This window comes from Enoplosus armatus, chromosome 3, assembly GCF_043641665.1.
Source record: "Enoplosus armatus isolate fEnoArm2 chromosome 3, fEnoArm2.hap1, whole genome shotgun sequence".
NCBI classification, from domain to species: Eukaryota; Metazoa; Chordata; class Actinopteri; order Centrarchiformes; family Enoplosidae; genus Enoplosus; species Enoplosus armatus.
The window spans coordinates 2,735,141-2,748,771 of record NC_092182.1 but is presented as its reverse complement, the minus strand read 5'-3'; the positions used below and the strand labels follow the sequence as shown (position 1 = coordinate 2,748,771).

The 13,631-nt window shown below is 44.5% G+C and overlaps 1 protein-coding gene across 2 annotated transcripts; it reads left to right on the top strand.

Annotated features, from left to right (window-relative positions):
• Positions 1 to 779: 779 nt before the first annotated feature.
• On the top strand, positions 780 to 12,642 carry nampt2 (nicotinamide phosphoribosyltransferase 2). Of its 2 annotated transcripts, none has more exons than XM_070902724.1 (11): positions 780 to 1,032; positions 5,202 to 5,337; positions 5,428 to 5,531; positions 5,639 to 5,767; positions 6,172 to 6,330; positions 7,196 to 7,326; positions 7,537 to 7,762; positions 8,193 to 8,312; positions 8,615 to 8,755; positions 8,908 to 9,033; positions 9,225 to 12,642. In XM_070902724.1, exons 1-11 carry the CDS (start codon positions 985 to 987, stop codon positions 9,390 to 9,392), a joined length of 1,488 nt encoding a protein of 495 aa, XP_070758825.1. In that variant the 5' UTR covers positions 780 to 984; the 3' UTR covers positions 9,393 to 12,642. The 2 variants fall into 2 exon arrangements, with proteins under 2 accessions (XP_070758825.1, XP_070758826.1); XM_070902725.1 differs by having other exon boundaries at positions 8,908 to 9,045.
• Positions 12,643 to 13,631: the final 989 nt, after the last annotated feature.

The window sequence follows — 13,631 nt, the reverse complement described above, 5'->3', positions numbered from 1 at the left end:
GCTCTGGATTTCTACATTCAAATTTCTTTTACAAAGGGATCTCCTCATGGGCATGCAAGTGTTGTTTTAAGGCAAAATTGTGAACCTATCTCGTAAAGCTGCGGTGGGCATCTTGCATGAAGTCAAAAGAACATGACAGTGGCACAACTCTTAGCCAAATGTTGGCTAGACATTTTAGATCGTTGATAAATGGTCATAGATTTCACACAGGAAAGAAAATAATATGTTTGCTTAAGTTAAGTACTGTATTGGCAACTTTTTCCAGTTACTTTAACAGGGTATTCCTGTCACCGCTGTGTACACAGGGTAGAAGGACACACAGGGAATAGGCAGAGCTCAATGAAGGTGAAAGGTTTATTAGAAAAGGGGGACAAAGACTTACGGGAAAAGTGAGGCAGGGTGAGGGTCAAAACCGGAAAAGGCAGTCCAAACAGGCAAACAAATCCCTTTTTTTTTTTCTTTATCAAACTCAGTAATCCAATCCAATCCATCTGAACTCAGCAAAGGTATTTACAAAGAGATGCACGCACGGCAAATTCACCGTACATGAAAACCTACTTGGCAATAAACCTGGTTGTGATAAGTTAAGTTCACATGAAATGCGGGACGAGGTAAAAGGAGAAACGAGACGCGAGTGTCGCCTTAACTCCGATCCAAAAAATGTGTACCTGAATGCAGCATGACGTACCGGGTCAGAGAGAGGCGGCGAGAGGACGTAACTGCGCGTGGCCATGCGTACTGACACTCGCCCCTTTTACAACAACCCCCCAGCCTACAAAGTGAGTGCTGCCTCGGTTGTGTCGCCAGTGCTGTAACGCCTGCATTTGGGTTCGCAGGAGGAAAACACGGTGAATAAAATCAACACCAACTCGACGTTGAGGGCTCGTTTTCTCCGCTACCTGCTCTGGGTCGCCGGCCGCCGCCTTTGCTGAAGTGCCGAGAGCGAAGTTGACGTTTGCGTGAATTCATTCATTCATAACAACAATGGCAGCGCAGGATTTTAATTTCTTGCTTGCGACGGATTCTTACAAGGTGAGTGTAACCGTTCTTCTTGCCCGTCTACTTTTCTGTCGCTATTTCGGGCATTTTAAGTTGGTTGTTTTTTTTTGTTTTTTTTTAACCGTTACATTTAAATAAATGACACGGTATTTCACTACATACCGTCGCACATCACATATTAACGTCAGCCGTTGTATTCGTGGTTCAATTGAAGGCTTTGACTGCGCTACAACGTAGTAGTAGACGGCCGTGTGTTAAAAACGAAAGTAAGGCACCAGCGGTAGTTACATACACTAGTGTTGTGAGCCTGCTGTTATTGTTATTATTATTATTATTATTATTATTATAACTGCACCCTACAGTTTGTTCAAACCAGGACCAGGGGTTTACGGGGTGGGGGGTAGAGTCCGGAGAGCCCCAGCCACGGGCATTTAAACTTTACCCGAGGAGATACTACCTGGAGAGACGTTCACTGACGGCGACGTCAGGCCCGGGTTTCGATTTCGCGGTATCAAAACTGTTCGTCACACCTTACCGTTCTGGTTATGAACGCTTTTTTTGGGGGGAAAATGTGGAAAATGTGTTTAACCAATTTCTCCAAGCTTTACCTTATTGTTAAAGTGTTTAATTAAGTCATATCTTGGTACTGTACAGTTTTTGATAACTTGGTGCTACGGAGTGGGGATTGGGGGATTTACACTTTACACTTTACAGGGCCATTTCAGATTTACCACATAGGGGGCCTATGGAATCCAGGTGACTGGAGAACAACTGGAGAATGACTTGGTTCTAATAAATAGATAGGTAAAGATGTGTACAGGCAAGTAGTTGGACTGAAATCCTGCCACTGGCATGACAGAATCTTCATAGACACAAGAAAAAAGAAAAAACTGCTAAAAGTTGAAACAGTCACTGTTCATTTGCGTCGAAGTGCTGACCTCAACATCAAACCTCAAGGGAGTAAAGCGAGACAAGCGATCCACTGTGGACCACGGAAGGCCAGGACCTTTCAGGAGTCCTTGGTCTCCAGTTTGATGAACCAAGGCCCGGGTTCTGAAGTGCAAGTCACGGTGTGACTCAGAGTTGCGAGTTTCACTTTCATTTCAGTCAATTCGTAACCTAAATCCAGTCGTGAGTCAGCCCACCACTTGGGAGGGCTCTGTTGGTGTATGCAGCAGCAGCATATGCTCAGCTCAGTAGAGTTAAATGTCAGATGTCACTGTTAGATGTCATTCAAAGGTTTGCACCGCAGCCAAATGGCAAAGGTCTGGATGATGACCAGCCCGGCCTTTTTATTAGCTCCGATGACCCCTGAAAAGCAGTCCAAAGCAGCAGCACAGCCAGGAGGATTCCTCCAATGTGTCTGTCATCACAATCGCATAATAGAAACTGATTTGGTACATTGTGATGAGCTCATCTGAAAGTCCACTGGGATTACCGCCGCAGCGCAGTACTTTGCCTGATATTTAAAAAAAAAAAGGAAATACTGAAATACTAGCACAACCCCCCCCCCCCCCCCCCCCCCCTCCTCAGTTTTGCCTCCCATGTAATCATCCTTTTAAACGTTTTTTTTTCTTCTCAGAGTTTTGCATTGATGATTGACATTTTAGTCACCGCAAGAACACGTTTATTTAAATGAGGCAAGTGTTTCCGTCACACCTGCAGCGCATGTTCCCGCTGAGGCTTGAAAGGTAACCTCGCGAGCACAGCAACGAGCCGGTGCTTTGCGTCGCCGGCCGCGTGTCCCCGCTCATGTCAGCCAACGAAATTGGTTCACAGACATTATTAATGCACACAACAGCAGCAATGCGATCGATCAGTTCAGTTACTAGTTGACACCAAGTCCAAATAATTGCCCTCTCTCATTAAATATGTGACCTTTGCTGTCAGGCTGCACTCAGTATGTATATTGGTCACACAAATCTAAGGAATTCATATCAAGAGTGTTTCTAATATTATGTGTTCGGCCATTTTTAAAAACAAATACCAATTTCAGTATTGCCCTCAAAAATCCAGCATCAGTAATGAAATGTGGTGCAAATATTCATGGGATGACTCCTCTTAGAGTGCGGCCCGCGAGCACATGGCGGCCCCCAATAGTCTACATTTGATGCACTACTCGGCTCCTGATCCAAACTGCACCCCCAAACAGGCGTCTGTCAGAGTCAGGAATGACAGCAGCTTGTAGAAAGCCACCGGTTGCCCAAATATCTGCAGAGAGCAGAGGACGAGCAGCCTGTACTCCTGCCTCCTGACATATATGACGCTCTTGCGTTTGGTGTGTATACGTTCTACAGGCTCCAGGCCCAGATCTCGTCATCCGCTCTCGCGTAATTGGATTCTCACAGCAGTGATGGCGCCGATTATGGCGTTGCCTGCATGACTGCATGCTTTTTCACTCGAGCACCGGCCAGGGGTCTGTGTGTGTGACTTGGCTACGTGTTTTTTGTTTTCAGAATTTGTGTAATCATTAACGACCACATCAAGCATGCACCCGCCGCACAGCCTGGGACCACTGTGAGCTTTAGCTTTCACTGCTTAAGTTTCTGAGGAATTCACTGAGGCCCGATACGTCCTCATGCCGAGCTATGTGCAGCTCTTAATACTTTACTACATCCTGGATTTGGCCCACCCCTCCTTCTGTGCTTCAAAAACACTGTTGAAGCAGTGACGATACCAACCTAGGGGCGATGATATTGACAGACAATTGGGGAAAAAAACAAAACACATGATACTATTTTAATAAAATCCATGTTGTGTTTTGGGTTTGATTTTGTGACAGTGTGGTCGGTGAGAACAACGCTTTCCAGATGTCCGGACCTTTTCTATTAGCACGTGAACACATCACACAAAGACACAGAGCAGCCTGAATTTTTTTCCCTTTTAATTATGGCAGCTCAGACCAGGATCATGGACTGTCCTAAGAATCCAAATCTGAGTATGACGCGGTTGGCCTCATTCCTAATATTTACCATCTAAAAGGGAAGGATATTGTTTGTTAGTGTTAGTAAATGGGATGTTCTAGCGGTGGACCACCTTTGGGGTCGCTCTGTTCTACATTTCTGTCTTTGTTCAGGTGAATTCTGAAGGGTTTTGTAGCTAACAGGCAAACAAAACAATACATGTCCTGGTCACTTTTCAACAACCTAGTGCAACACCATATGCATTCGGAACAGCTATAAGTTAGCAAGAAATAATTGTACGTACTGTATCAATCACACAAGGAATGAATTTGAGAATGTGTGTAGCAGCGTCCATCAACGCCACACTTAAAACGTCCCGTCATTTTAAGCTACATACTGGCGTTTTTTTAAGAATTCTGCATTTGAGCATGGATGGACCTTTTTTTTTTTTTTTTTTTCAAAGTACAGTTGCTTTAAAATGGTATGCATTTTGTACATTTTTGCATTTTTGCCTTTTTATAAAACAAAATAATTGCCACTACTGCATTGGTGGAGGAAAGGGGGTGTGTGAAAATACAGACAATTACTACAACAGCTAACACCTGATATCATACCTGATATCCAACCACATTCTCCTTGTATTGATAGCAATATTTATTACACAAAAACCAATGCTCTTTGTAACTACAACACCAGGTCTTCACGTTTGGATGTATTGCCTTCACAGGAGAGTATACTAATCACTGCCTGAAGTGCGCTTGGCAGAAGGTTCCCTCAGGGGAAGAAAAAAAAAGAAAAGAAACACACCAATTTCGATGTTGGAAATGTTTTGGGGGAGAAGCACTGACGCCTTCATACACCGCCTACAAGCATGATGGGAGCTTTCCATGTTTAGTGACTTAAGTAATTCATAAGTTTGTTCTCCTGAAGTTAGAGAAAGAAGGGGGGGGGGGCAGTTATGAGGCAGAAGAATGTAGAATGAATGCCTCTTGAATCTATTTCTTCCAGTGACTGGGTGTTGCTGTTGATTATTCAATCAGTGCTTGCAGGGGCACAAAGAGAGACTTGTGCCTTAAGCTGTCATCATTCCTCGCCACCATGGATCCAGGGCACATGTTTACTGTACACGCAAGCATCACCCCCTCCCCCCACTGGGGTTTTATTTCATGCCGTTTGACGACGCAAATCTGTCTGACTCGGTCAGAAAGTGGCAGATGAACGTGACCCATACCGAGGGCCATTCATTGGAATTACACCGTAACGTGTTCTTAAATTGTTGTCTGTTTTCTCGTCTTTCAGATCACGCACTACAAACAGTATCCTCCGAACGTCAGCAAAATCTACTCCTACTTCGAATGCCGACGCAAGAAGGGCTCCCAGTTCAATGAAGTGGTGTTCTTCGGTCTCCAGTATCTGCTGAAGAAGTACCTCACAGGTACATCAACACCCTTCTCCTCTGATCTGAGACATTTTTGTATTTTCTGCATGCGGCTGAGGTAAAAGCATCTTGGTTTGTTCTCTAAAGGCCCAGTGGTCACGGAGGAGAAGATCCAGGAAGCCAAGCTCTTCTACCAGATGCACTTCAAACAGGCCGTGTTCGACGAAGAAGGCTGGAGGAAAGTCCTGGAGGTACACAAAGAGATTTCCACCTGTCAGATTCACAGAGAGAGGGGGGGGAGGGGGGCTTTCATCATCATATGTCTAACCAGAAGCAAATGTGCTTGTTGCTGTGTCAGAAACATGACGGCCGTCTTCCCATCCGGATCAAAGCCGTCCCCGAGGGCAGGATCATACCGCGAGGCAACGTGCTCTTCACCGTGGAAAACACAGATCCAGACTTCTACTGGCTCACCAACTACATTGAGGTAAAGCTAGACGCGCTGAAAATCAATCAGCAGTGTAATAAACTTACATGTACATGGAATTTACTAACTCAAATAGTGTTAGTTGACTCTTTGCATTTGAAGGATTCAGAAGATTGCCTAATATTTAACAAGGAATCTTAACATTTTTACGTTTAACTGGGGGTCAAAAATGCTAGAATCTTTACTGGGGACCTCCCGTCCCCAACTTCATGTATCCAAATAGGGATTTAGGGACAGTTACCGCCCTCAGGAGAGTTTAGACCTGACAGAACATCAATATTGCGCCACCGCCATTTAATCTTCACTGTCTTTTTCTCTCCAACTGATCACTCACTATCTGTTCTCTTTTCTCCCCACACCCATCCTATCTTTAACCCACCCCACCCACCCCCTTCTGGATGTAGACCATGCTGGTGCAGATGTGGTATCCCATCACAGTAGCCACCATATCCAGGGAGTTCAAGAAGATACTGGCCAAGCACCTGAAGGCCACCTCAGGGAGCCTGGAAGGCCTGGACCTGAAACTGCATGACTTCGGCTACAGAGGAGTCTCCTCACAGGAGGTCTGGGAGTCTTCCTGTCCTCGTCTTTTTATTCCGCGAGAGAACCAGCGCCGCGCTGCGCTAAAGAATTCCGCGTCGCGTAACTGTGTCTGTATTTTCACAGACGATCCAAACGCACAAGTGATGATCTTGCGACATCGGCTCGGTGCATTTGGCTGTGTCACGCTGATATGATGTTACTGTGTGATATCAGGCTGGTTACATCACTGATTACAGGCACAAAGGTTAGATTAAGAGAACGCAATGAAAGTCAGGGGGGGAAAGTCTAATAAGCATTAAGCAGGAATGTAAATTCACTTATCAAGGCTGCTGAGTTGGTACAAGCGTTTTCATTGTAAGAAGATTATAATATAGAGTTCTCATAGGTCCAGTTGAGAGGTGGAAGTGAACATTGATCAAACCAGCGCGTGTATGATAACGTGAAGGCAGACTAGTGTCAGTGCAGTGTTAACGCCTCTTTTATAGTCGAGCTGTTCGCTGCATAAAGGAACAAATCTTTAACTGAGTGAGCTTCGGAGCTCCTCTCACCGGTACCTGAAAGCACCATTCATCAACTCAGCTCAGAGGGACCCGATCGTTTCAGTCAGCTGTCGAGAAATTGTTTCTTTTTTTTTCGTCACTTTACACCAACCTGACATTATTTGTTTCCACCTTTTTTTTTTATAAGACGCTGTGATACATAGTCAGTATGTTACTACCTGCTTAAAAGCTCACTGAAAAATCACAAAATCTCGCACAGAGAATCAGGATGCAATAACTGAATTATTAACCTTTTTTAAGCTGTGCCTGGGTTTGAACGTGAACTCAAAGAAACTGCTTGAAACAAGCCACGTTTTTTCTCACAATTCCCACCTCTGCTCTCCAGTCTGCAGCATTGGGCGGAGCAGCTCACCTGGTGAATTTCTGCAGTACGGACACAGTAGCTGGGCTGCTGATGGCTCAGCGATACTACAGCTGCCCGATGGCTGGATTCTCCATTCCAGCAGCAGAGCACAGGTATATCAATCATGGGTTAGTCTGTGTGCAACGATAAATGTAGCCCGTGGCAACAGAATCAATTCGAAAATGTTCCTTCTTGTAACTTTTTCCATTTATTTTGGCTTTTAATTCAGATTAAATTGTCAAAAACCATCAGCGGCCGTATCTTCAAATATTAGAACCAGTATTGATATCTCAGTAGCTCATTACTCCCTTCCCGTCGTCCAGCACCATCATCTCCTGGGGGAGGAGCAAGGAGAAGGAGGCATTTGAGCGAGTCCTGGACCAGTTCTCCTCGGGGCCGGTGTCGGTGGTCAGCGACAGCTACGACATCTTCAACGCCTGCAAGCACATCTGGGGGGACAAGCTGAAGGAGCGGGTGATGGAGCGCAGCCAGGACTCGTGCCTGGTCATCCGTCCGGACTCCGGAGACCCCGCGGAGACTCTTCTTGAGGTAAACAACAGGGCTGGATTAGTCAGTGCTGGGCAACCAAAAAAAACACAGGAACATAAATGTGAAATTTCTGCCTTGAATCTTTACTTTCACAACAAATTCTATTGTTATCTTCTCGGCTATTAATACTTTCTCTCTTTTAATAACGTAAGAGAGAAATCTTCATACTTCCAGCTACAGTATTACAGCTAGAAACTTCCAACTTGACTCTTTTCACTTGACGGGTGTGCCTTGTACCTGCAAAGCGATGACAACAGCACAATGCTGTTTTTAACGGTTCATACTACTTATTACTGGACAGTATTTCAAGTAGTGGCAGTTGTTGTGGTTAGATGTAAGGTTTTTGTCTCACCTGTGCGTTTTTGAATTTGTACATTAGACATTTTTGTATCAAATTCCAAAATAACCGTCATTGAAATGCCACTCGTAGGTCATCAAGATCTTGGAGGACTGTTTTGGCTGCTCGCTGAACTCCATGGGATACAAGGTGCTGCCCTCTTACCTGCGAATTATTCAAGGAGACGGCATTGACCTCAGCTCGGTGGACGAGGTGAGGACGTTCGGTTGAATCGGTTTGACTCACATTCATAATCACAGTTATTTGCAGTTATTTTTGTGGTTTCTTTTCCTTACATCCTTTTAAGGATGCATTAAAGTGGTCGGCATTGTTACGCTGAAAGCCACCGTGTCGAAATATTAGCGAGTGTGTGTGTGTGTCACGGTCAAAAATAATTATTAAACCCTAACCCTGACGCTAATCTTAGCAGCTACAGCTCCACTCTCTAGACTCCCACATGACGTATAATCCTCTGTTGTATTTGAAGCATTCCTTTCTGTGCTTTTTCCCCGCAGATCCTTGAGAAGCTGAGCGACGAGGGCTGGAGCGCCGAGAACGTCTTCTTCGGCTGTGGCAGCGCTTTGCTTCAGAAGCTCAACAGAGATACACTCAGCTGTGCCTTCAAGTGCAGCTATGTGGAGACCAACGGCAAGGGGGTACGAGGAAAGGGTTGGGGCTTGATTATTTTTGGATGCTTAAGGGATTTTCTTTCAAATTTAATTTTACTGACTTCGCTGATTATCGACAGATTATTGTTTCTAAATATGACCTACCTGATTGTATGTGTCCCCCCCCCCTGCCCTCCCAGATGGACGTGTACAAGCAGCCGGTGACCGACCCATCCAAGGGGTCAAAGAGGGGTCGATTATCGCTGAGGAGAAACTCTGACGGCTTCCTGGAGACAATAGAGAGGGGGGCAGGCAAGCCTGAGGAGGTCAGTCCCACCGTTTCATTGTTAACTCTTACTTGGTCACAAAATGCATCATGCAAATGACCATTAAACACAACAGTACAGTAGCTGGAGAGAATGTTCTGTTTTTAAACTAGATCCGACATGAATGCGTTCCAATAGTTTAGATTGATCTGTGTGTGTGCGTGTGTGTGCGTGCTGTCTGCGCCCTTCAGGACCTGCTGGTGACTGTGTTCGAGAACGGCAGCCTGTTGAAGGACTACTCCCTGGAGGAGATCAGGAAGAACGCTCGGCTAAGGGACGAGGAGGCCAACCCCACCCTGCACAACCACGAACAGGAACAGGAGCTGCTGCACAATCGCATCATCAACGGGATTCACTAGGGTCGCCCCACAAAGCCTCTCGCGGGGGCGACACACCTCAGTGTTTGACGGGGTGCCGCGGGAGCGAAGACCGCCGCGTTTCAGGAGGCAGCCATCAAAGTATGAACTCAACACGTTGAAGGGGGGAGTGAAAAGCTGTTTCTCACAGTAGTCACCACCACCACCACCTGCACTTCACCCCAGCGGCAGCACCGTTTTCCGATAGATCGGCTTCATTTCACTTTCTCTTCTGGCCAAACAGCAGACAGTTACGCTGCCCTGCCACGGCCATGACCACAACTGAAGCTCAGGGTCGAATATGATAAAGTAAATCCACGTTTGAAAGCATTTCCTGAGTTTGGGGTTGCTGCTGAACACTAGAAGAAAAATTAAGATTTGTATCTTTAAAGGTATTTTCGTATGCAGTATCTGAGCATTTTCAGGACAAAAATGACGTAAACTTCCAAATATTCCGAGCTTCCATTAGACTTTTTTTTTAGCGCTGTTATTAGCAGTATTTTAGACCACAAGACACTAACATTTACTATGAAAAAAAAAAATATAGAGATGGTAGTTGTGCTACATCTTCAGGTATGGGTTACACTGAGTGGTCAGCCTCATCTGCAGAACAATACATTGTTCCAGCACCTACTTTCTGCCCTTCAGTTTGATGCACATCATATAAATGCGGACACAACAGTGCAAAATGAACACAACAGATTGTGCTGCACTGCAAAAAAAAAAAGCTAAGTCAATGAAGCCATACCTGTTGTTTCTGTTTCATGATTTCTAATGCCACTGGCCCACAAAGCACACTCTGTGGACCCCCAAAGTGTTCGAGATAGAGTAAATTAAGAAGAAAAAAAAGATATTAGGAAACAAACAATCATGTGAATCATTTGTGTAAAATCGAATGAATTAGCCGACTGAAATAGTTGAAGAAATTATTGAAACTCGACTCATTATTCTGAAAATGTCAATCCATCATTTATTTTCAAGGCTGACTACGGCCTCAAACGGTGCTAGAAGCCTCTCTCCCTGCATATTAAAGAATGCAACAGAGGAGTGAGGGACTTGTGATGTGTGGGGGTCAGGGGACACTGATTAGAGGGCTTTAACGTTATGTTTTTATATAAATTTCATGTCCTTGTAAGGTCCAGGCCTGATTTAAAACAGTATATGGCGCGTGGAGCCATTTTTAACCCATGAAATCTGGTAAGAAGTGGTAAATATTAACACCAGGAAGTACGCGTTTCATCCCAGTACGGTCCTATCGTTTAGTTAACAGTTCTCGAAAAACGTCTGGTGAATTCTGCCTCTGGAAGCTTTTTGAGCCTTTTTAAAGTGAAGCAGTGTCTGCTCATCACAGGTTCTGTCTATGCATCTGTGAGCCGTGAGAGCAGTCCACCCAAAGAGTCCCTTTTTGTTTTTTTATGTCAGATTGAGACCCGAGGAGGCATTCAGCCAAATTATATTTCCATATGTACACAAGCATATAGCGATTTTGCAGTGTTCTCTCGAAGAAAGACACTTTTTTTTTCTTTTTTTTTGGTTTTCTATTTCCATTGAAACACTCAAACTGCCGAATGTCCTCCTGTTACAGTGAGATCCCGACAGTGTCGTTATAACAAGAACCGATGTGCTGATCCGACTGCAGTGAACGTCACCCGTAGAAACACAAAGGTATCCGTGCACAGGCACTGGCCGTAGTGCCGGTGCCGCCCTGAAGACACGCCGCGAAAGGCACATTGCACTACACCCTCATCCGCTGTCACATGTCATTTGTCAGTGTTGACACGATAATTCAGTGCGACTGTCCTTCCGTGTGATTATGACAAAAGTCTGATCTGGGTTCAGTCGGATGTAACCCACAATCACGTTCATGGATCGCAAACAAAGTCCAGGATCACTCAACTCAAACTGAGTCACAATATTTCTCTTTTTTTTTTAATTTTTTTTAATTTTTTGGTATCCTTCCGCTGTTTCATACAGTCTTTTGTTTGTGCAGACCAACCGGACATTAAACTGCCTTTACTAAATTCAATGTAGGCCTGTTATTGCGCGCTGCTAAAATGACTTGCCTTATAAAATATGTCAAGACATGATTTGATATTAGCAAACTGGATTGGGGAAAAACGCCTATGTGGGGAAATCCCTAGATGAAGTGATGATGATAACAATAATAATAATAATAGATTCTGGAATGATACATATAGACATAAGGATTTTATTGCCCAGAATGCCTTTCAACAACCTCTACACTAGGGGCATTATTTACTTCTACTATAAATCAAAGAGGCACAAATTTAGCTTCTGCAGACCCACATAAACCTGTGTTTTTGGGGGTTTTCAGACTGATGCAGCGCATATACACGTACCTGCCTTAACCAGCACACTGAATAAACTAAACCATACTAACATTTTAAGTGGCGCCTTTTGTTTTTGTTTTTTTTGTTTCGGGCAGGTAGCGATATATATAGAACATGCTGCCCGCTCTGGTCACAACGGATGCAAGCGAGCCACAGAAGTCCTTTTTGTTAAATCTCTCTTGGGGGAAATTCGTTCTGTTTTTTGTTTTTTTTAGTTTTGACTCATATCATTGTTGAGGGGGTTTTAAACGTTCAAATAACCTGCAGTCCCGGCTTTAGACATGGCTGTGTTTTGATCCATTTGAACGAATGATTTCAAAGCTACTGCTGCCTTCTGTTCATTTGAAGTGTCGCTCCTCCTCACTCTCTCTTTTATTTTCTTCTGTCACCGTGTGTTTTGTCTTATTTTAATACTCTGCAGCAAATCCCCACAATAACCAGTGGTTTGCTTTCGATAGCAGATTAGTGATGAAGCAGTGACACCACCAACACTGGAACGACACATGGTTCGCCTCTTGTGGCACTAATCATATGTGTCATGTCATTACATTTTGTGACTATACTTGAAAATGATTTGCTTCTAACTGATCTGTATCTTTTTAAATGTTCTGGCCCCCCCCCCTCCCACTTTCGGTTTGTTTTTAAAATTCTGGCCTTTTTGTAAGATTAAAAACATCTCCATGCCTGCGTGGGGTTTGTCTCTGGTTAATCGCCAGCTCTATATTGCCTGAAGGTGTGAATGTAAACGTGAATGAGCTAACCAGCCACGCAGCAGGCACCAGTCAGGCTCTCTGTGTGTCTCTGCTGGAAAACAAAGTGAAAGCACATTCAGGGCCCGGCGGCAGGCCCTTGTGTTTGCGTTTACTTCCACTGAAGAGGAATAAATCTTTGTTCATGTGCGACGTCTGGGTTTTTTTTGTTTGTTTTTGTTTTTTCCTGAAGCTCATGCTACCGTGGTCACACTCTATACTTGGGTCAGGGTCATGACATATTATCACATTAACACAGTTAGGGACGGGCCTAGGGAATTTGGCTGGGCTGAATTTGCCAAGTGGACCCATGCGGGCTAATTTTGAGCAGACACACAATGTGAGCGGCGGTGTTTAAATTGCACATTTATTCACATCCCTGACAATAAGTTATAAGTTATTCTGGAAGCACTCGATACCACACTGCATTGAACCCAATTCAATCATTTTCAATCATTCAATCATTTTCAAGTTGAGTTGAGAGTTTCAAGCTAGTTTCACATCACCGGTGGGTGTGGTTGTGGGTGTAGTCATACCAGAAACCACACCCAACAGACAGCAACGCACCTCGCTGCCATTGCCAACCGGAGTTGTTTCACTTTCCTGCAAACGAAAGCTTTATGCCGCCAGAACCATCGAGAATGATGCTCTGATCACATACTGATACAAATTCTACCCACGTTGGCTTTTAAGTCAAGTGTCCTTCACAGTGTCCTTCACAGTGTCCTGCACAGTGTCCTTCACAGCGTCCTTCACAGTGTCCTGCACAGTGTCCTTCACAGTGTCCTGCACAGTGTTCCCGCCTCTCCGGCACGGAAGGAAAGCGGACGCGATCAGCAAATGTGCTTGACTTTACAGCTTCACTTTGAGTTGAAGATTATTTCAGCCTTTATTTTCAACTTAACCTCTCACATCACATCACATCACATCACATCACATCACGCGCAGTTCAAGAAAAGTCGCAGCATCCTTACCACACTTGATTGCTACTTTGACCACTTTGACGTTTAAGCCCCTAGCTTCAGTGCTTCCATAAACTCACCCCTTTTACCTGAAATAGAATCATTACAACAAACAACTTTTGGATACTTTCAAGTGGGGCATTTATTTAAAATTGTATACATCATTTTACTGGTTTCCCC